The 23,534-nt window shown below is 41.0% G+C and overlaps 2 protein-coding genes across 6 annotated transcripts in view; one reads left to right on the forward strand and one right to left on the reverse strand.

Annotated features, from left to right (window-relative positions):
* The window catches only part of megf11 (multiple EGF-like-domains 11), a 361,348-nt gene extending 351,271 nt beyond the window's left edge, over positions 1-10,077 (forward strand). For 4 of the 5 annotated variants that reach the window (XM_080214084.1, XM_080214089.1, XM_080214086.1 and 1 more), the window contains 2 exons: positions 5,975-6,175; positions 7,256-10,077. In XM_080214084.1, the coding sequence (XP_080070210.1) occupies positions 5,975-6,175; positions 7,256-7,431 (377 nt within the window). In that variant the 3' untranslated portion in view covers positions 7,432-10,077. The remainder of the gene's footprint in view (positions 1-5,974; positions 6,176-7,255) is intronic. The other variant, XM_080214087.1, reaches the window with a different exon arrangement.
* Positions 10,078-10,215: 138 nt separating this feature from the next.
* rab11a (RAB11a, member RAS oncogene family) overlaps positions 10,216-23,534 on the reverse strand; it is a 29,710-nt gene continuing 16,391 nt past the window's right edge. The window contains exons 2-5 of the mRNA XM_080214425.1: positions 20,539-20,734; positions 18,445-18,638; positions 16,229-16,309; positions 10,216-12,803 (exon numbers count right to left, since the gene is read on the reverse strand). Of these exons, the coding sequence (XP_080070551.1) occupies positions 12,664-12,803; positions 16,229-16,309; positions 18,445-18,638; positions 20,539-20,734 (611 nt within the window). The 3' untranslated portion in view covers positions 10,216-12,663. The remainder of the gene's footprint in view (positions 12,804-16,228; positions 16,310-18,444; positions 18,639-20,538; positions 20,735-23,534) is intronic.

Raw genomic sequence — 23,534 nt, forward strand, 5'->3', positions numbered from 1 at the left:
CCCTCAGGATTCAAGTCACCTCTTACTCTGCTAAATTCCAGTGGTTACAAATCTAAACTCTCTGACCTTTCCTCATAAGACAATCCACCCACTCCTGGTTGTAGGGTCACTAAGCTGTTTCCAACACTTTTATATCTTCCCTTAAATAAGACGACCAACATTCCAGATGTGGTCTTACCAATGCCCTGAAGCATAACTTTTATAGCATCTATTTTTGTAATCAGTTCCCCTCACAATAAGCAATAAGCAATAATATTCTCTTAGCTTTCCTACTTTCTTCCTGGACTTGTACATCAACCTTTCATCATGAATTCACTAGGACGCCCTGATCTCGCTGCACCTTGGAGCTCTGCAGTCTCACTCAATTTAGATAAAAGCTTTTTCATTCTTTCTGCCAAATCATAGAATTCCTATAGCACAAAAGGAGGCCATTTGGCCCAACTGCCTGTACTAATCGCATCCTACCCAGGCCCTATCCCTGTAACCCCACACATTTACTCCGCTAATCCCCCTGACATAAGGGTCAATTTAGCATGGCCAATCCACCTAACCTGCGCATCTTTGGAATGTGGGAGGAAACTGGAGCACCCAGATCATGCCCCATGCAGACGTAGGGAGAAAGTGCAAACTCCACACAGAGAGTGACCCGAGGCCAAAATGAATCAGGGTTCATGGAGCTGTGAGGTAGCAGTGCTAACCACTGTGCCCTCTGGTCCTAGTCTCTCCTACAAGGGGAAACAACCCCTCAGTATCGAACCTGTCAAGCCCCTGAGAATCTAATGTGTCTCAATAAGGTCACCTCTCATTCTTCTAAACTCCAGTGAGTATAGGCCCAACCTACTCAACATCTCCTCATAAGATTGAGTAAGTTGGGCCTGTACTCCTCCAAAACCCAGGATCAACCCGCTGATCCTTCTCTGGACTGCCTCCAATGCATATATATCTTTCCTTAGATAAGGGGACCAAAACTGTTTTCAACGTTCCCAGTATGACTAGCATCTTGTATAATTTTAGAAAGACACCACCACTTTTATATTCCATTTTCTTTGCAATAAAGGCGAACGTTCCATTTGCTTTCGCCACGCTGAACTTGTATGCCAGCTTTTTGTGCTTTATGCACAGGACCCCCAAATCCCTCGGTGCTGCAGCTTTCTGCAGTCTTTCTCCATTTAAATAACATTCAGCTCCTTTATTCTTCCTGCCAAAGTGCAGAACTTCTCATTTTTCTGCATTATACAGTCAAGTTTTTGTCCACTCATTTAACCTGTCTGTATCCCTCTGCAAACTCTGCGTCGTCGACACCACTTGCCTTCCCATCTTTTTTCTATCATCCACTTGGCAATTCGCTTTGTGCATCCAAGTCATGAAAGGATTTTAAAATAGGATAAATAATGAAGAATAAAGGAATAATGTTTGCTATCTTCCAAAATATTGGAATCTTCCATGAATCTAGGGAATTTTGGCAAGTTAAAACCAATGTATCAACTATCTCACTAGTCACTTCTTTTGTGACCTCAGGGTGAAGTCTATCCAGATCTGGGGATTAGTCAGCTTGCAGACCCACCAATGTGCTCAGTACCTCTCCCCTGGTGATTATAATTTTCCTGAGTTCCTGCCTCTCATTTATTTCCTGATTTAAACTATTTCTGGGACGTTACTTGTGTCTGCTACAGTGAAGACTGATGCAAAATACCTATATAACTCATCCGCCAGAGTCACATCTTCCATTACCAGCTTCTCAGATAATTTGTTAACTCTTTTCTTATTTAAATATCTGTGGAACCTCTGTCTTCATATTACTGGCTAGCTTTCTCTCATTTTCTAGTTTTTTTCCTCCCTATTAATTTTTTTTGTCATCCTTTGATGTTCTTTATATTCTTCTGACCTGTCACTCATCCTTGCACAACTGTATGGTTTTTCTTTCGGTTTAATACTGTCGTTAACTTTTTTGGTTAACCACAGATGATGAGTCTTCCCCTTAGAATTTTTCTGACTGGAATGTGTCTATTCTGTGTATTCTGAAATGTCCCTTTAAATATCTAGTAAGAAGTCTGACAACACCAGGTTTAAGTCCAACCGATTTATTTGATAGTAAACTCACAAGTTTTCGAGGTTGCCATCTTAATATCTGCCATTGAACAGCTGTTGGTCGATCCCTTAAGCACATCTGTCAGTTCACTTTAGCTAGTTCTGTTTTCATGCCTTCATAATTATCCTTATTTAAATTTAAAATATTAGTCTTGGACACACTGTTCTCTCCCTCAAATTGAATGATCACTGCTACCTACATGTGCCTTCACTGAGAGATTATCAATCAATTGTATCTCATTGCACAATACCAGGTTGAACATCTTGCCCTCTAGTTGACTGCAGAAGGTGCTCTTCTAAGAAACTATCCCAAAAACATTCTATGAACTCATTTACACTTCCTTTACCCATCTGATTTTTCAATCTGTGTGTAGATTAAAATTCCCCCATGATTATCCCCATACCTTTTGCACAAAACTTCCATTATCTCTTGTACTCTGGCCTACTTTTAGGGGGCCTGTACGCCACTCCCACAATCAGCTTCTTGCCTTTATCATTTCTCATCTCAACCCAAACTGCTTCTATGTTCTGGTTTCCTGAACTTGGCTCATCCGTCTCTCATGTGCTAATCCCATCAATGATTAACCGAGCTGCCCCTCCAGCCGTCTACACATACTCTTTATTTTCTTTTTAATTTCATCACATTCGGCTGTGTTCCGATCAACATTGCTCGTGTCTCTCCTGTCATCCACTTCGTGTCTCCTTCCCCAATTTGTAGCGTGTTGTATTCTCTCTCATTTCCCATTTGTTTTTTTTTAATCCTTGATCCGAGACCACTGTTTGTTCTGATTTCTCAATCGGGAGTGGATGCCTCTGTGATGATCTCACCCTTCAGTACGCCAAGGTCTAAATAGTCTCATATCAATTCATCTTTTGCTGATCAGAGCAGTGTAAATGTCAAGTAACTTGTCAACAAATTACTCATCCAATGTACTCCTCCCGTCTTAACTCCTACAGTGTATCTATGTAACAAACTGTACTCTGTAAACCAGTCTTGTTTCGTTTGTCCAGCAAATGTTCGGTTGCTGACTCTTGCCGTGGAATCTCCATTTTCCAGGTTACTACAGTGTGGCACCACACAGCATCGTGATGTTTCAGTTTCTCCCCTTGGAGATGTTCTGATGAAGGGTTACGCACATGAAATGCCATAACTCGTATTCTCTTTTTACAGATGCTCCCCGTCCTGCTGTGTCTTTAAGAAACATGGAATGTTACAGTAAAGAGGGAGGCCATTTGGTCCTTCAGGCCAGTGCTGGCTCTTTAGAAGATCTATCTGATATAGTCCAACATTCTAGCCTTTCCTCATGACCCTGAAAATGTGTTCTATTTAAGTATAATACATACACAATTGTTCTGTTTTTTCTTCAGTTTTCCAGTGTTTGCAGTTTTTCATCCCATTGTAGAGTACAGGTCAATGTGCTAACCTTTTCTCTTAGCTCCCCAACTGATGGACCCAGTTCTGATATAAGCTCTGTGCTGATCTCAGCATGTGGGGTGGCAAGTGTTATAATAAGTGTTGAAACTGGTCTGCGTTGTGGACTGGGTTCTCTGCTCCCAATCACCTTCCTGTGACCACTGCTGTAAAAAATCCTCAGATAAACCAGGCGAAGATGGGATCTGCTCCAGCTTGATGCACTCCACAGTTGGAGTGCTTGCCACATTCGCTCTCCAGTCTCGCCCAGAGCACGTTGCCTCAGGTGAGGAAGCCCAGGTGATTTGCAGCTATTGAAATCACATCCAGCAAGACTTCATTTCCTGGGGGTGGAGGGACACAGGCTGAGAGCTGGAGAGAAAAGCCTCAGGAGCTGAATCCATCTGAATTCTGTGAGCCAGGCCCTGGTGTTTACATTGCAAACTCTGTTCTCACCATCCAGCAGCAGCCTCCTGGCCTCATAATGAGATGTATGAGCTCATGAGTGAACGAGAGGAGCTGATTTAATAATGTCAACAGCACAGTTCCGCCTAAAATACAATGAGTGTAGTGGCTAAAACTCCATCACTGCCACAGCCTGAAGTTTTGCAACATAAGAGATTGTTGGATACTTTTAACTCTAACATTAACAATATGATCCTTCCTCTGAGGTTTTGAATGCATTTTGTTTTTCTGAAGGTTCAGACGGTTCTGGAGCCTGCTGCTAATTCCTGGTTCTGATTGTTTGGTGGGGGCAGCAATTGGTGATTTCTCTCTCTCTCTCTTTGCAGGTTCTGCTTATTGCTTTCACTGTTCAATATTTATACAAATAAATATTCCTTTCAGTTAATCTGCATTTTCTGCAGTTATACCAGGGAAGTGTTTACATGGGGGAGCTGCAATGGAAACTCCCAGAAAGGACGATTCATTATTTTTCTAGAAAGAAACTTACTGTGGCTGCTGCCAAGCGTGTTTATTGGTTTGTGATGTGTGTTGCATATAAAGAAGTTCAGATGCTTGAATCGGTAACTTGGGTCTTCCTGAACTAACAGGACTAACTGGATGTCAAGATAAGCCTCAGATTTTGCATTTATTACTGTATCATCTCTTTTACATTCTTTAATTAAGTGCAAAAGACGATATGAACTTGGACAGGAAATATGCCTGAAATGATGCAGTCTTCTGTCTGGGCAGTGTCCTGAAGAAGAAGGATGTTTGACTGGTGATCAAACGTCTGCAGCGAGACCATGGGTTGAGCGAGGTGCAAAGTCACCTGGACACAACCCCTCCCTTCATAAGTGGGAAATGAAAAGCCAATCGGCAGTTTTGTTTATACCATTAGCAGAACCCAGGTCATGTTGGAGATTGCAAGAAAACTTCACCGTAAAGGGGGCAATTCATTCTTAAAATAAATCCTTTTGTAATACAGTAGAACATGAGCTGTGCTAAACTTACAAGCGGAGAACATGTTCTAAAATAGAGGTTTATTCTGGACATACTTCTAAAATTATTGAGGCCCTTCCCAACATGTGCTGCTGGACAGTGTAGAGCAGGCTGTGTAATACTGTGTGAGGATTCTTATTGAATGGATACACTTGCTTCTGGTGATATTCTTCTCTAAAATTGGACAATGTAACAAAGGAGGCCCAAACGTTCATGCTGCTTCCATGACATACCTGTGCATATTAGTGGAGTTGAAGGCTAGTAATCGGTGGAAACCAAAACAGAGTCTGGAAGACGTGCTGGTTAGGGTGCATTGGCTGTGCTAAATTCTCCCTCAGTACCCGAACAGGTGCCAGAGTGTGGTGACTAGGGGATTTTCACAGTAACTTCATTGCAGTGTTAATGCAAGCCTACTAGTGACACTAATAAATAAACTACAGCTGTGAGTTTCTGCATCTTAGAATCACAGTGAATTCAGATTGAATTTACTGTAATCTCGGAAAATATTCAGTTTTGTCATGGAGACGTTTTAGGAAGCTCAATATTCCAGAGCCTCTGTGTAGACCAGCTAGGGAGAGAGTGAGAGCTGGGTTATTAGTGTGCAGGGAGAAAACACACCATGTATATACAGTGTGCAATAGAGAGATGGGAAGAATATATCACAGTGTTAAAGTGAGCTGTGCAAGACATGTGGGGTTTATCTCGTCTGTTTAACAATAAAAAGCACAGGTAATGCCAGAGAGTGTTATAGTTGCATCTGCGTCACAGCAAAAGTGATTTATATTCTCTGTACATTAGTCATGCACTACACAGTACAGACTATTATAATGGTCAAGAATTCTTGTTGAATGGATATACTTCTGGGAATAATATACTTTTCTAAATTGGAAACTGGACAATGTATTGAAGGAGCCCTAAAGTTTCACAGTGCTCCCATCACACTGGACTGGGATGTCCCTAACGAGATTTAGAGGTTCTGTCCTTATAAAAGGCAAATGACATCTCTAATTTCATTTTTGGTTTTTTTGTCAGATTATGTGAAGGGCTCAGTGTGCAGTTCCAGCACATGTTCGTTATACAGCAGTGAGAACCCATACGCTACCATTAAAGACCCGCCAATGTTAACCTGCAAACATTCTGAAAGCAGCTACGTGGAGATGAAGTCCCCAGTTCACAGGGATCCCCCCTACACGGAGACCGAGACCTCCACAAACAAAAACATCTACGAAGTTGGCAAGTGCTTTTCTGGAAGAGATAGAATTATTAGAAACCATCTAAAATAATTAGCAAGGATTCTTGTCAACATTCATAAAGTTTTAAAGTTATTGTACACAGGATGATATATTACAATTGGACTTCAATTATTCCCACTCCCACTAACCCCACATTTACATGGTTCCAACAAAACTTCTGCCTCCACTCCCATTTTGGCAGTCTTGTTTCATGTGGAGTTTCATGGGAGTTGAAGCTTTGTTCTGAATGAGTCAAAATGTAGTGAATGTTCTTGTTGAATTTTTACCAGCTCCTTAAGCCAACAGCAGAATTAGCCGCCCACCTCTCCAGTCTCTGGTAGACTTTGCTATCCTTGTAGCTCTGATATTTAGCTTTAGATCAGGAGAGCGGCAGAGTGTCCAACAGACCCAAGGGCCAACTTTCCTGATCTTTTCCCAGTTGAAAATGTCAGTGAAAAGAGGCAGAGATTCAACTTGCTGGCTCTCGGTGCCTTTCTTGTCAATTTTTATCACACTCTGAGGGTTTGTCGATTGTGTGTTTTCCAATCTTTAAATGTATGTGATGTTTATAAATCCTGTTACTCAGATACAGCAGAGTCTCTGTGCGAATTACACTGGTGCTTTTCCGCAAATCTCAGCAGCTGATTAGGAGAGCTGAGTGGGTGCAGTACTGAAGGCTGTGGAGGAGTCCATGGCCTCATAGCTTCTTTGCCAAGTTTCAGACCTGTTAATTGCTCACAGTGGTCCAGACAAGCAAAAATTAACTTTGAATATTCATTTGTTAGTGGAATTGTGACAATTTAGACAGATGGTCTCGTCAAACTAATCCAATGCAATGACCATGTGGGAAAATGAAGACATTTGTGAGGGTAAAGAACAAGCAGTCTTTCCTTGTACCTGCATTTTAAATTGTTCTGAATTTACAGTAAATGAGTAGAATGGATCTGGAGGTGGAGAGGAAATCGAGTCTGTTGTTCTCATTTAGCAGGTACACATGGTTTTGGAGTTTCCAAAGACCAGCAGGAAGTCTGTTTTATTTGAGTTTAGTGAATCTAACATGTGTTTTATTTTTTTTTTCTAGAGCCAACAGTAAGTGTAGTTCAAGGAGGACAGGGAATCACCCCAAACTGCAGCCAGAATCCATATGACCTTCCGAAGAACAGCCACATCCCAAGTCATTATGATTTGCTGCCCGTGAGGCACAGCCCAACACATGCTCCAGATGACAAAGCGCATAACAAGCCAATCAAACCATGACTTTGGTCAACTCTACTCACTGCTTTTGAATTTCTTGCTTACAAGAAATGGTGGCAGACACTCTCTCCACCCTTTTTGCTGAATCTTAAAGATGACTTGAAAATGAATTTTAATCATGGATGTGGACATTGCAGACAGGCAGTCAGTCCGCCATCCTCCCTCATGTGAATTTCCTTTGCTGCATGGTATATAAAGAAGTACTTTCATATGATGAAATTGAAGCGAGGAGGCTCGATTCCAGACTTGGAAATTGATTCTTTATCTAACAAGCCAGTTTGTCTGCGCTACCCAGTTCAACAAGGATAAACCCAACAATCAATTTGTTTATTCAACTGTAACTATGAGTGTCAGGGAGATGATTAAACCAAGCGGCAGCTACATTGGAGAAACGATTTCATTACTGGGGGAAGGGAAAGAACACAAACAAACCTGGCAAAATATTTCTTTGACTTTAATCTTTATTGCTACTAAATGCTGGTGAATTACTGAAATAGATGATGAGTTTAATTAGTGGTGAATGGCCAGAGTTTCATTGACCACTCTAGTAGACATTTTAATCCAACAGAAGTAGTATATAGACAATGAGTAGAATGTTCCCTAAAGATTTCTTCATTGCAGCATGAAGCATTGGTGATGTCATTATTTATTAGGACATTGAAAGAGTAAGCAATGTGGGGTTCCTATATCATTTTACAATGTATAAAATTTCAGGAACTGTTTCCAAGTTAAATTACAGTTATAGATGATTATTATCTAGGCTGAAGGGGCAGAATGAAAGATAAGCAACATTTATAGAGCACAATAGATTAGTAAATCTCTGGCTATGATGTATCAAAGCCTCACGAAGGAGACCCAAATTGGAATTCCAACCTTTGCTAACCTGCATGGGTGTACATTCGAGGATGGATTTACCTGCCAGGATTGTCTGTGAGGGATTTGAGGGAATTCTACTTAAATCACACTTCAGTTACCAGTAGGATAGATGGTGGACTTAATCCATCCTGCTGATCTCCCAGTCCTCATAATCAAGGGCAGCCCAGAGGCACGACAGTAGGTTTTGCAATTGTTCTTTACAATCATGGAAAAGTATCTAAATTTGGCCGTGATGTTGTAAAACACAGTGCTAGCAGAGTCAACATATACTGCCCATCGTGCATTAGGACCTATTACTAGCTCCTCAAGACACTAAGTTCCTGATCTCACTTACAACTGCTGGGGAAGTGAGGAGAGAGGGAGTTCCAAGGAATGGTGAGATGGTGTTCTGTATCTCAAAGTGGTTAGACAACTCCTCAGCCAAAGTTGTTTGTTGATGAGCCATCGGGGAGGAGGACACCAGAGAAAAGTAACAATAGAGAAAGCTACAATTGGGAATGGCCTCAAGACTAGAGTGCAAGCTTTCTTAAATCTTAGCATGGAAATCCATCAGAATTCCATTTTAATAGATATTGAAGGCTGCTGCATTGAACAGCTACTGCACCATAACTCAAAGAATAGAATCCCTACAGTACAAAAGGAGACCATTCAGCCCATAGAGTTGTATCAACCACAATCCCACCCACACCCTATTCCTGTAAATCTCATTTACCCTGCTAATCCCCCTGACACCAGGGTCGTTTTAGCATAGCCAATCAACCTGACCCACACATCTTTGGACTGTGGGAGGAAACCGGAGCAGCTGGAGGAAACCCACACAGACCTGGGGAGAAAATGCAAACTCCACACAGACAGTTAAAAAAAAAAATCCTTTGAGAAAAGCTTCTGCTGTTGATGTCAAAATCCTAACTGCTATGAACAATGAGATCATTCTATATTCAGAATGACCTAAAATTGATACTTGACAAGTCCTGTATCCTAATAACAAACGCACAATATTGCAGATGCTGGAATATGAAACAATCACAAAATGCTGAAAAAGCTCAGCAATATTATTCCAGTTAAATCATGTAACATGGAACACCCCATTTGAATGATTATAACTACTAAAGGATATTCCATAGGGATTGAGAGACTCAGAATATATCCACTGAGGAAAACTTCATAGTGTGTAGAAACTGATCAGGACAGCATGAACTATGTTACAAGTTGCACTGTTCCAAGATAGTGGTAGTTTGGAAATCCTGTTTTCATTCACAATATATATGTGTGAAAATTATGTTTTTATTCATTCTGGGGTAGGTAATTTATTTTGCTGTTGGCTAGCTTTGTGATGTATATTTGTACAATGAATTACAAACTGACAGAACATTGCATAATGTGATTGAAAGGGCAGTGGTACTGCATTTAATTTCAGTAATTGCTGCAGGAAACACCACACTCTTTACACGAGTTCTGTATTTCACATTTCCCTATTTATTAGAATGTTATAGTGTGTGCTCTACAATAATTAAAACATTCCCATTTAATGTTGATTCTATGATGTATGATAGAATGTGTGAAAGATTTTATGTTTATAATTACCAGCCTGCCATTTGAAGATTTTTTTCCCTGACTGTTATTGAGGCTGAGAAAATATTCTACCAATTAGCTGCAAGGGGCAAAAAAAAAGCAGAACTAAATTTTCCCTTAGAAAAAGAAACAAACGCATGTGAGAGAAGTTACAAGGAGCAATAGATGAGAGGCAGGGAGAAAGAAAGCAGCAGCAATAATAATGACCGGGGTTGGGGGGGGGTGGGGTCAGAGGGAAATCACTTCTGGACTAATTGGCATATGGAATTAAAAAAAACAGTCACTTTTGAGTGAGAACAGCAGTGATTATAGCAACACAGAGGCATTCTGTTGCGATAATTGTCATTTAATCACTTTGTTTATTAAAATATAAGCATTGGCTTTGTATTAAATGTTTGCACTGTTGTAATGCTAATTTCACCATCAAGTGAAAACTTATTTACAGACCTCGTTACATACAGTCCTACAGGCTGAAGTGACTTAAATATTTTTAAGCAAGGAATCGAGCTTTTCACTAACAAAAGCAAAATCAATGGATATAGCTAATTAACTCCTTTAAAGCCCTGAACAGATATCTGGTGGAGAATAAATCAAAGCTGTGAGGTGAGAGACACCACATTCTTCAACCCATGTGTTGCTGAGGTCTAGGAAATGTCATGTACACAACACAGCATACAGATGTATAGGTGATTTGTGTGGATGGATATTAATTTCATTATTTGGAGTATTAAGGAGAAATCGTGCAAAGCTTTTGCATAGGAGAGCAGAATGGGTAGAATGTTCATTAAGGTGGTCTGTACATGGTCTGTGGTAGGAGCAGTCAGGGGACAAGTATCTTTACCTTGTTGAATTTTCCTTCATTATGTCATTAAACTGTTGATTCAACTCCAGAATAAAGGAGCACTGATCCAATCATCAGGATGAAGTGGTTTATATTCAGTGGATAGTTGACAAGGCAGTATCTGAGCCAGAGGATTCAAATGTAATAAGTTGCGCAAGAATGCAGTACAAGTTCCGAATGAGGTTTCTAGTCTGTTATTATCCCAGCAGCCAATTTGATAACAGAAATCAAGGTAAGTATAATTCCCTTCCCTAGGAAATGGTACATAACCCAAGTATGGGGTAAAATTAACTTCGAGAAGCATGAAATGGGAACATTTAACTTAAAACGTTACAGCATTGGAGCCATTCCAGAATATATTTATAATGGCTTTGTTCTGGAAGAACCTCAATGATCTTGATACCCAAGGGGATTAACAAATGGTGTTTTTTTTTTACTAGTTTAAAATTGAGAAACTACAGCTCATCAATTAGGAAGACAATCTATAAAATTTGATTGCTTTTAATATTTTATTGTTTAGAGGTGGAAGCTAGAACCATATTTCACTAACTGAAACATGTAAATATGTTGCTGTAACAGGGAGCATGTGAGCTTCCAATAGTGATAGCTTCATAGTATAGATAATGCTTCTAAATAGACAATACTCTTTTTAAGAACTGTAATAAATGTTACTTTCACAATTTATTTTTTGCCTTCTATTTTTCTTTGTGACTGTGGATGTCAATGCAGGTAAAGGAATATCTTCATGTAGTCTCCTCTGGTTCATTGCTGGGCTGTCTGCTAATCTCAGCTGTGTGTGGTTGGGTAGAGAGTTTAGCCCTGATAGATTAGCTGGGGTACCTGCTGCTTTTGTTGGTTAGCAGCTGCTGTCCTACTAGAGTGGCATCAACAAGTTGATACCTAGTGCTGATATTCCTTTTCTTCCAAACTCACCATTAAGAGTTGTCCTCTGTTTCTACATATAGAGAACAGCCCTATAGCAGAGAAAAGACTTTCTTCATTAGGACTGTGCAGTGATCACACTGCCATCAGGAACAGATATATCTGAAAAAGTAAGTGAGGGAGGACAGGGTAAAAAAGGTATTTCCTTGTGCTGGTTTATGATACGGGCCCAGTGAGTAGTGCGTACTTTGAAGGCCAGCCAGCAAATTCTTTACTAAAAGTACCTTTACTTCCTCCAGAGCTGGGACAATGACAACCACAAGGTTCCTAAATTATCCAAAATGTACTTTCTGCCCCCTCCAGAGCCTATTTACTGAGATAGACATTTATCTCCCAGCATTTTGAGCTAGAGCCCAAAAATGGGAAATTACTGTTACCTGGATCCAAATCCAAGGCATCACTTTGCATTGAAGTAAACCAAGCAAATCCCCTTTCATTTCATTTTAATTAAGATTCAAGTACACAGAATATATTTTAAACCATTACAACCTAAAATTTTGAAAAAAAGAGATAATCATAGTACATGCATAAAATACAAATAATTTACAAAACATAGTGACATACAATACCAGGGAACATGACAAAGAAAAGAGACAAATTAGTGATGAGTTGACTCAAGAAATGCCATCTGTGTTGTTCACACTTCATGAGCCATTCCTGATCCAAACAAGCATTTCCATCTCTTCAAACACCCACCACAGTAAGGCTTGTGAGTGCTGTCTTCCATCTGCCCTATTGTTAACACCACTTTGAAACAGCATTACTTTACATGATAACCTCATTTACAAAATGGCTTTTAAAAACCATTTTACACTACCTGTGAATATATATTATATATAAAAATGCACCATAGCTGACAATTTAACATGTCAGGTTTTATAAAGACAGTAACAACTTTAAGATAATTGCCACATTAATCAGCAAGTTTTTAATTACATAAAAGGAATAAACTGTCAGCAGTTATGCAGGTACAGTATGGAAGAATGGGGAATGATTTCTGTATCTCAGATGTTTTGACAGCATTGCATCTTTGGTTTGTTTTCAGTGGTTGGAGGCATGTGAATGGGCACCACATTGTTACTCGGCGACATGTCATTTTCACGTCTGTCTGACATTTGCTTCTGAGACACAATACGGTAAATTTCTGGGATGGAATAAAAGATTTAACAATTAAAAAATTATAAGCCTTCAATTAATGTTTTGGATCCTAATTTGGAGTCGGTTCTCTTGTTGCAATCATGTAAATTTACATCGATTGTAAATTTCAGGTTTAAAGGCACAGTGAAGACCACACTTCAAACAACACTCATTACAAATGCCTGATAAAGCAGCAAGATAGATTACATTTAAACCAAGGCACAAGAATAGAAACTTGTACGTGTATAAACCAAGACTTACCGGTAATAAGAATGCCAGTCCCAAAGAGAATAATGGGATCTGCACTTTTTGAACAATAGGCCATGGTAATTGTTTGGCTCAGAAGGGATTTAATTAGAAGACAGCTACAAGCAAAGTTTGTACTGTCATCCATACACTGACTCCAGCAGAATGTTATCTCCTTTAAACAGTTTGCACTTTCTACCTACCCTCCCCCAACTTCTTGATTCGAGAAGATAAAAAAACAAAATCGGCAGAAATTTGGAGAAGCAGAACATTTCACAGCCTTCCTGGTTCATTAGACTTCAGCTCAGACCCTTTTGGACTTTATCCTGTTGCAAACGTGAACAAAACAGTGTAGGCCTACCGGAACCTCAAATATCAGTCTGTTAATCCCTTCTCCTTAACCAATGAGTTTAAAAATTGAGAAAGAAAGAGGAAGGACCAAGAAGTGTAAAGCCAGTCAATTCAGCACAGAAAGAAATAACAAGAGGGAAAGATTGGAATGAGAGAGAGAGAAAGACAAAGGACAAGTATAAAACGACAGTACACTTAAAATCTCCAACACTTCTTACCAGAAGGAATGGGACTCCACACGTTCTGGGTTAGTAACTGGTTAGTCATTAAAAAGGATTGCATTGTTAAAAGGCCACTTAAGCTATGAATTACTGGTACAGCAGGGATGTTCAGGCACATTGCTGGGACAGGGTATGGGATCTTTGTATTTAGTTTGTGCTATCTGTGCTTCAGCTGGAAGGGAATTGGCTGCAAGGAGACAATTTCATTCAACATCAAAGAAGATATTAAAAAATATTGGCAGGTAAAATCAAGGAGAAACCAAAGATGTTTTATCGGTACATTAAGGGCAAGAGGATAACTAAAGAAAGGGTGGAGCATCAGGGATGTACAAAGTAATCTATACATTGATGCACAAGATGTGGGCAGGGCTCTTACTGAGTATTTAGCTTCTGTTTTCAAAAGGAAAGGGAGGATGCAAACATATAGTTAAAGAGGACAAGTTTGAAATATTAGATGCAATCAGCATAAGGATGGGGGGGGGGCGGGTACTGACATCCTTGAAGAGGGTTACATCACCAGGGTCAGATGGATTGTATCCCAGGCTGTTAAAAGGAGGAAACAGCAGATGCCAAGGATCATTTCTCAGTCTTCACTAGCTACTGCTGGGTTACCAGAGGATTGGGAATCTGTGAACATTGTATCATTGGTTAAAAGGTGAGCGAGGTAGCTCAAATATTTATAGGTAGGTCAGTCTACTTTTAGTGGTGGACAAATTACCAGTATTAATTCAGAAAGGATAAACTATCACTTAGGAAGGAATGGAGTGATCAGGGATAGTGGGCATGGTTTTAAGGGCAAGTTGTGCTGTAAGAATTTTTTGAGGAAGAAGTGATAAGGATTGATGAAGGTGGTGCAGTGATGTGGTCTGCAGGATTTTAGGCACTTGACAAGGTTTCACTCAGCAGACTGGTAAGAAAAGTAAAAACCCGTGGGATAAAAGGGAAATGTGGTGAGTTGAATCCAAAATAGCTCAGTGACAGGAAACAAAGGGTAATAATCTATGGATGATTTTAAGAATGTAAAGGGCTCAGCATTGGGTCCCCTGCTATTTGTTGTATATTATTTGGACTTAAACGTGGGAGGCATGATTGGGAGAGTTGCAGATGACAAAATCAGATGTGTGATTAGCAGTGAAGAGGCAGCTATGGATCCAGAATGATAGCAATAGTTTGCTTGAGTAGGCAGAAAAGTAGCAAGTGAAATTCTCTCTGGGAAAGTGTGAGGTAACACATTGGGCAGGGCAAACGAAAGGGAATGCTCATTGGCTTCCTGTAGGGATTCATTCAGCACAGTCTGCATCCACTCTGAAAGAACACCTTACCCAGGCCTTCTTTCCCATCCTGTCACCATAACACCATGCATTTACCATGGCCAATCCATCCAACCTGCACATTTTTGCAGAGGGAGGAAACTGGAGCAGCCACAGTCACCCGAGACTGGAATCAAACCAGGGTCCCTGGTGCTGACAGGCAGCAGTGCTAACCACTGTGCCACCCAACTCAACAAACAGGAGGATATTGGGAGATGTTGAGGAAGTGAGACCTGTCAGAGTGCATGGCTGCAGGTCCCTGAAGGTGGCACTACAGGTGGACGAAGTGTAAAGAAAGCATATAGAATGCTTTATTTTATTGGGAAAAGTATAGAATACAAAAGCAGGGATAAAACGATGGAACTGTATAAAACACTGGTTAGGCTACAGCTGGAATTTGCTGCAGGGATTGACGGTTGAGGCAGAAAACTTTAAAAGACACCGGGATCTGCATTTAAAGTGTGGAACCAGCAAGGGTTACAGACCAGGTACTGGAAGGTGGGATTAGAATGGGCAGCTAGTTTTTAAACCAGCCAGCACAGACATGATAGGCTTAAAGCCCTCTCTCTGTGCCCTAACTTTTCTATACAATATTAATAAAATTTAATATGCCCAGTTTAATATTTATAAAAATTAACTGCAAGGTTTTAAAATCATCATCCCCTTTAGGAGTCTGAGCTGAAGGTTAACAAAAATCTGTACAGAGCCCTCTAATCCTTAGCTGATCCTAACCAGAAAGGTCACAAATTAAAAAAAACTGACAGGCAAAGGAGCCTTGAACAGCACAAGACACATTATTCTGTGGTGGATAATAGAAGAGTCTCATCCACCTATAAACTGCATAACTTAAACAATTTATTGCGTTAATGATCAGTTACTTAGTCACATAGAATCCTACAGTGCAGAAGGAGGCCATTCAGCCCACTGAGTCTGCAGTAACCATAATCCCACCCAGGCCCTTTCCCCATGCATTTACCCCAGCTAGACTCCCTGACACTAAGGGGCCATTTAGCATTGTCAATCGACTAACCCGCACATCTTTGGAGCATGGGAAGAAACCGGAGCACCCAGAGGAAACCCACACATAGGGAGAATGTGCAAACTCCACACAGACAGCGTCCCAAGCCAGGAATCGAACCCGGGTCCCTGCTGCTGTGAGGCAGCAGTGCTAACCACTGTGCCACCCTATCAGATCTAGTCCAACTTTCAAACATCAAGTCAGAGATGTATACCACATTGAAGCATTTTTAAAAATTGATAGTTCAGCCCCGATTCAGAACAATGTTTGAAGCAGATCCACGTACCTGTGAGGATGGTCTGGAATGCAGTCTCGACATTTGTTGAGTCTAAAGCTGAAGTTTCAATGAAAGATAATCCATTCTTTTCTGGAACAAAAACACTCCCATCAGCTTTTCTTTAAAAAATAAATCAATGTCAGTCACAGGAACGAAATGATAAGATTTATTCTCTCTTTTCGGCTTGTACACCATATCTGACAGCAGTCAGGTCACTGGATCCTCAACAGGGATCAGATGTTGGAGGTGCATAAGCAAAAACAACATGTAGTGACAGGCTCATCCACACCCTCACCTGATGAAATGTATTCCAGGACACAGAGGCTCGGGAGGAAATTGCAGGTTCCCTAGCAGATATTTGAATCATTGACAGTCACAGCTGTGGTGCCTGAAAATTGGAGTAGTAGCAAATGTTGTGCCTATGTTTAAGGAGGGCTGCAGGGAAAAGCCTGGGAACTACAGGCCAGTGAGCCTCATAGCTGTGATGGGCAAGTTGTTAGAAGGTATTCTGAAAGACAGGATCGACAGGCATTTAGAGAGCAAGGACTGATTAGGGACAATCAGCATGGCTTTGAGAATGGAAAATCATGCCTCATGAATTTCATTGAGTTTTTGATGGGGTAACCAAGAAGGTATATAAGAATTAGGAGCACGAGTAGGCCATCTGGCCTCTTGAGCCTGCTCCACCATTCAATAAGATCTTGGCTGATCTTTGTGGACTCAGCTGTACTCTGGTAGATGAGGGCAGTGCAGTTGATGTTGTCTACATGGACTTTAGCAAGGTCTTTGATGAGGTATTGCATCATAGGTTGCTGCACAAGATTAAATATCACAGGATCCAGGGTGAGGTAGCCAATTGGATACAAAATTGGCTTGATGACAGAAGACAGAGGGTGGTTGTAGAGGGTTGTTTTTCAAACTGCAGGCCTGTGACCAGCGATGTACCTCAGGGATCGCTGCTGGGTCCACTGTTATTTGTCATTTATCTCAATGATTTAGATGAGAATTTAGGAAACATGGTTAGTAAATTTGCAGATGACACCAAGATTGGTGGCATAACACACAGTGAGGAAGATTATCTTCGATTGCAATGGGCTCCTGATCAATTGGGCCAGTGGGTGGATGAATGACAGATTGAGTTTAATTTCGATAAATGCGAAATGATGCACTTTAATAGATCGAACCAGGGCAGGACTTACTCAGTTAATGGTAGGGTGTTGGGGAGAGTTACAGAACAAAGATCTAGGGGTACAGGTTCATAGCTCCTTGAAAGTGGAGTCACAGGTGGACAGAGTGGTGAAGAAGGCATTTGTCATGCTTGGTTTCATCGTTTAGACCAATTTGCAGATACGGTAATGACATTTAAGGGGTGTCTTGACAAATACATGAATAGGATGGGAATAGAGGGATACGGTCCCCAGAAGAGTAGGGGGTTTTAGTTCAGTCGGGCAACATGGTCAGTGCAGGCTTGGAGGGGTGAAGGGCCTGTTCCTGTGCTGAAATTTTCTTTGTTCTTTATTTGCTCCCTAAATTAAAAATCAAAGCAGTACACAAACACAAGGATAGAACTTATAACTGGAAGCAATATAGTCACAGATTTAATTTTCCCCAACATCTAACCTGGCTTCTCCTCATAACCACGTGGGTGATAATTCCCAGTGAGCAATGTTACAGTCGGGTCACTGGACCGGCTCCTTGCCAGGCTAAAGGTGCCCAAAATGATTCAGGAACAGTGAATATAGTGCAGCCCACAACATCTAACCCACGTCAGGTGTCTCCATGCTGCTCATGATGAGACAGGTCCTCACCATGGAGAAGAAGGGATCCGAAATGGAAAATACTGGTGAAGTCTTCAAAATAAAAGTTGGTTTTATAAAATGTCAGGTAGGAGTTCTGAAAGTCCTTTGCAAGCTTTCTTCCTGATCATGCCCCTGAACCAGAAAATTAACTATGTACAAATCTCAAGCACTGCGATGAGCTGGAGGAATATCCATTTCTGATACAACAAAATAAGAATACTGCAGATGCTGCAAATCTGAAATAAAAACAGAATGCTGGGAAAACTCATCAGATTTGGCAGCATCTGTGGAGAGAGAGTTAATGTTTTGAGTCCATATGACTTTTCAGAGCTATCCATTACTAATACCTGTTATTCTTCTGGCCATCAATTTCTAAAACTGTGGCATTATATTGGAAAAGCCCCAAGGCAGATCCGAAACACAAACCTGCAAAAGCTTTCGCCTCATCTGTAGGCACAGCTCGGAGGTGACGTAGATCACTTTTGTTCCCAACCAGCATGATGACAATGTTATTGTCAGCATGATCCCTCAGTTCTTTCAACCATCTTTCCACATTCTCATAGGTAAGGTGTTTGGCAATATCGTAAACCAACAGGGCACCAACTGCCCCTCGGTAATACCTAAACGCAAAGTAAAGAGTTCATCACCATTTCACACACATTTATAACAAGCTGAATTCAAATCAAGACATTTGCACCAGAAAGATCTGCAATTGATTTTTAAGTTAATATGTTGGCCTTTACCCTAAGGTGGTAAAGGATGTGACAGCAGAAACAGTGAATGCATTAGTTATGATATACTAATGTGATGCCCTTATTTAAGAAAGGAGAGGGGCAAAAAGTGGGAAACTACAGATTGGTTAGCTTAACCTCTGTGGTGGGGAAGTTGCTGGAGTCGATCGTTAGAAGAGGTGGTGACTGAGCATCTGGAAAAGCAAAGCTCAATTCACCAATGTCAGCAAGGTTTTGTGAAGGGCAAGTCCTGTTTGACAAACCTGCTAGAGTTCTTTGAGAATGTAACCAGCAAGGTTGATAACAGGGATCCTTGGATGTGATCTATCCAGACTTGAAGGCATTTAATAAGGTGCCACACAAGAGACTGATCCAATTCCTTGGGATCTATAGTGGCGGCTTAGATTGGGGATTAGCTGACTGATAGAAAGCAGAGGATTGGGATAAATGGGTCTTTCTCCAATTGGCAATATGTAACTAATGGGATCCTGCAGGGTTTATGTTCTCAGATCACAACTATTTACAATCTCTATCAATGATCTACAAGCAGGGACAGAGTGTAACATTGAGAAATTTGCTGAAGACAAAATTAGGTGGGAAAGCAGGCTGTGATAAGGAGTTAAAAAGTTTACACGTAAGTAGATATTGACAAGCTAGGGGGAATGGGCCAGAATCTGGCAGATGGAGTTTAATGTGGATAAATGCGAGGTTATTCATTTTGGCCAGGAAAATAAAAAGGCAAATTACTATTTAAATGGGAAACAGATTCAAAAAGTGTCTGTGCAGAGGCATCTGGGTATCCTTGTGCTCGAGTCTCAGAAAGTGGGTATGCAGGTACAGAATGTTATAAGGAAGGCAAATGGAATCTTGGCATTTATTGCAAAGGGTCTAGAGTATAAAAGTAGAGAAGTGTTGTTACAATTGTGTAAGGCATTGGTGAGACCACCTTGGAGTATTGTGTTCAGTTTTGGTTACCTTCTTTGAGGAAGTAGGTGGAGGCATTGGAGGCAGTTAAGAAGAGGTTCAGTAGATTGATTCCAGGTTTGAAGGGGCTGTCGAATGAGGAGCAGTTGAGTAGCTTGGGCTTGTACTCACTGGAGTATTGAAGAATGAGGGGGGATTTGATTGAGGTATATAAAATACTCAACGGATTGATAAAGTAAATGTTAACCAAATGTTCCTGCTTCTAGAACAGCTTAGGACAAGGGGTCATAATTGTAGACTAAGTGGAAGGAGGTTCAAGGCAGATAAAGAGAAGCAGGGTTGAGAATCTATGGAACTCACTGCCCCAGACTGCAGCGGATGCAGAATCAATGGACTCAAGGAAGAGATAGATAAATATTTGATCAAAAGCAGGATAAAGGACTAAGGGGAAAAGGAGAAAAGTGGAGTTAGGATGAGATGAAGATCAGCCATGATCAAGAGTGAGCTCAAAGGGCTGAATTGCCTATGTTGTCTGTTTTAATAAGAATAATGTGTACGTAAGTACCTGCACAGGACATTAAATGAGTGCAACGGGCTTTTTCTCCCATATTCTCCTGAGTCTCAGGCAAAGATACAAGAAGCAGCAACAAAACTGGCAGATCAGATCCAATAACTGATGAACAAAATGCAAGAAAAGGCAATCGCATGTCCTCCCTCACCCAATAGCAATCTCCTCAGCATGTAGTAATCCACAGTCCCAATTCCCACTGCACCCATATGAGGAAAGGCACAGAGGTGGACAGGAAGGAAAAAAACAAAGACAGCACTCAGTCAAAGGTTTTGTTCCAATCAAAGTAAAACTCACGCAGAGGTGATGGCCCGGTACCGCTCCTGCCCGGCTGTGTCCCAGATCTGTGCTTTAATCGTCTTCCCATCTACTTGGATACTTCTTGTTGCAAATTCCACTCCGATTGTGCTCTTGCTTTCCAAGTTAAACTCATTGCGTGTGAACCGTGACAGCAGGTTACTTTTTCCTACACCCGAGTCGCCAATCAGCACAACTGCAAAACAAAGAAAATGCAAGCAGTTAGACTAGAGGGCATTACGGAGTTCTTAACCCAGGGCTGTGTAGAACAGGAACCTATACCAGGTGGGAGGGGATAGGACACAAAGGAATTCACTTCTAAAGACAACTCTCACATCCCATTGTCAACAAAAAAAAACTAAAGGTCTAAAGTTAAATGGGAGGTAAACGCAGTTTCTTTGGCAGCTTTCCATGTATCAAAACACAATTAGAGAGAAACATAGAAACTAGGTACAGGAATAGGCCATTCAGCCCTTTGAGCCTGCTCCATCATTCAATATGCCCATGCTGATTCTCTATCCCAACACTCTCATTCCATTCTCCCAATACCCATGGGCACCTTTACAGTCCAGAAATCCATTTCATTCTTAAATATATTCAGTGACTTGGCTTCGACAGACTTCTGTGGTAGAGAATTCGACTGGTTCACCATCCTCAAGTAATGATGTACCCTGTACCTGTAGACTGTGACCCTTTGTTCTAGACCTCAGCCAGAGGAAACAACATCCCTGCATCCTGCCTGAATTTTATATATTTCAATGAGATCTGCTCTCAGTGAATTTCAGTGATTCAAGGCCCAATCAACCCAATCTTTCCTCATATGACAATCCTGTCATCCCAGAAATCAGTCTGGTGAACCTTCGCTGCACTCCCTCTATGGCAAGTATATCCTTTCTTAGATAAGGAGACCTAAACTGCACGCAAGGCCCCGTACAGCTGCAGCAAGACAACGTTGTTCTTGTACTCAAGTCCTCTTACAATGAAGGCCAACATTGTAAGATGTAAATGGTATATTTGCCTTTCTAACTGCTTGCAGTACCTGCATGTTTGCTTTCAGTGACTGGCGTACTAGGACACCCATGTCACTTTGTACATCAATATTTCCCTTAAAACTTCTGAACATCCTCCTGACATTCACATTCCCACCAAGTTCCGCATCAATCTATTTGGAAATATTATGTTTGGTGCCATCATCCAAATTATTGATGTATAGCGTGAATAGTTGGGGCCCCAAGCATTGATCCCTACGGGACCTCACTTGTCACTGCCCGCCACTCTGAAAAATACCCACTTATTCCTACTCTGTTTCCTGTCTGCTAACCAATTCTCAATCTATGCCAATATGTTACCCCCAATCCCATGCACTTTAATTTTGTACACCAACCTCTTAAGTGGAACTTTAGCAAAAGCTTTCTCAAAATCCACATGCATCAATCCACCGGTTCACCTATATCTCTTCTGTTAGTTACATCCTTCCACTTTGCCTTTCATTTCTATCTTTGTTTCCCTCTCATGTCTCCTCATTCAGTCAACAGCTAGCAGTAAATGGGGCCATAGCAAAACAAGTGCAAGAGTATTATAAAAGACAAGGCACAATGTCTGAACTGGAACATTCTGTGATTGGCTGGCATCAGAAGACCAAAGGAGATGAAACAACCTTCAGAGAGAGTGAGGACAGTGTTCATAGAGGGAAATTCCAAATTTATTCAGACTGGCTCAGAGATGGCAGAAATCAATACAAGTCCCAGTAAGAGGAAGCAAGGTACAAAATAACTACACAACAGCCAGAAATTATCAACAAGATCTGCTGAAACAAAAGAGGGACTACAACAATCACTAGACTTAGAATGACAGTCAACAGGATCACAGGGTATAAATCCAACCCTTGATAAAGAAGGAATCAGGGTTGATCATTGATACTGACACAGGGGAGAAAGGAACAACAATTTGTCCTCATAGAGAACCCTGATTGTAGTGAAACATTCAGAAGAGCAATAAAATTCAATAGCACCTTTCAAACCAAGATGTCTATCACCTAGGAGAACATGGGAAGACTACCACCTACAAGTTCCCCTCAAAGTCACACACCATATAGAATCATTCCTTCACTGTCACTGAGTCAAAATCCTGAACGCCTTCCCAAATAGCTCCAGGGCTGTATCTAGCTGCGAATACACCAGATGAATTGCAGCAGTTCAAAATGGCAGCAGCTCACCATCACTTTCTCAAAGGCAAAGAGAGATTAATAAAAAATGCTGGGATTTCCAGCAATGTTTACATTCCGTTAACAAAGAAAAACAAGTCGTAAGGATAGGTTAACAGGTATGGTCAAAACAGTAGGTTTTAAACAAGCTTCTTAGAAGGAGCAGAGGCTGGTCGAGAAGTTTACAGAGGGAATTCTGGAGTTACACACCAGCCAATGGTGGAGTAAAGGAACTGGAGGGTTGTAGGGGTTTATATAGAGGGTTGAGCCAAGACCCTAACCTGATAACCAGGCAAATGGTACCTCAATACTTTCTGGTTATTTATCTCTGCTGTTTCTGTGAAACCATGCTTAAAATGTAGTTCATTGATTTGACTGGATGATAGAAATGCAACTTCCAATATTCCTGTGCAGGAAAAAGGGAATGATTTTGGGAGGTGTGCAGTTTGACATGGCTGCAGTTTTGGACAGTAATGTCAGATGACACCAGATTTAAAATTACAGATAAAATGACAATAATTTTCCATTGGGACAGGCTGCAATTGAGAGAATACAACTGGCTTTTGTCTTTGGTGAATCATAATTACACCAGAGGCCCTTTGGCTCATCGCATTCGTGCCCAACTCCCAACAAGCATCTCAAAGTATGAACACAGGCAGTTGTTGATTCACTTCAGAGCTGGCGTACCTTATCTTTGGGCTTAGAGAGCAGATAACTACTCTTTTGTAACATGTCACTGATTTTTTTTTTAAACCTTAACTCGGGACTCAAGCAAGGCACTAGAACATAAAAG

This window comes from Carcharhinus amblyrhynchos, chromosome 28, assembly GCF_965287045.1.
Source record: "Carcharhinus amblyrhynchos chromosome 28, sCarAmb.v2.hapA, whole genome shotgun sequence".
NCBI classification, from domain to species: Eukaryota; Metazoa; Chordata; class Chondrichthyes; order Carcharhiniformes; family Carcharhinidae; genus Carcharhinus; species Carcharhinus amblyrhynchos.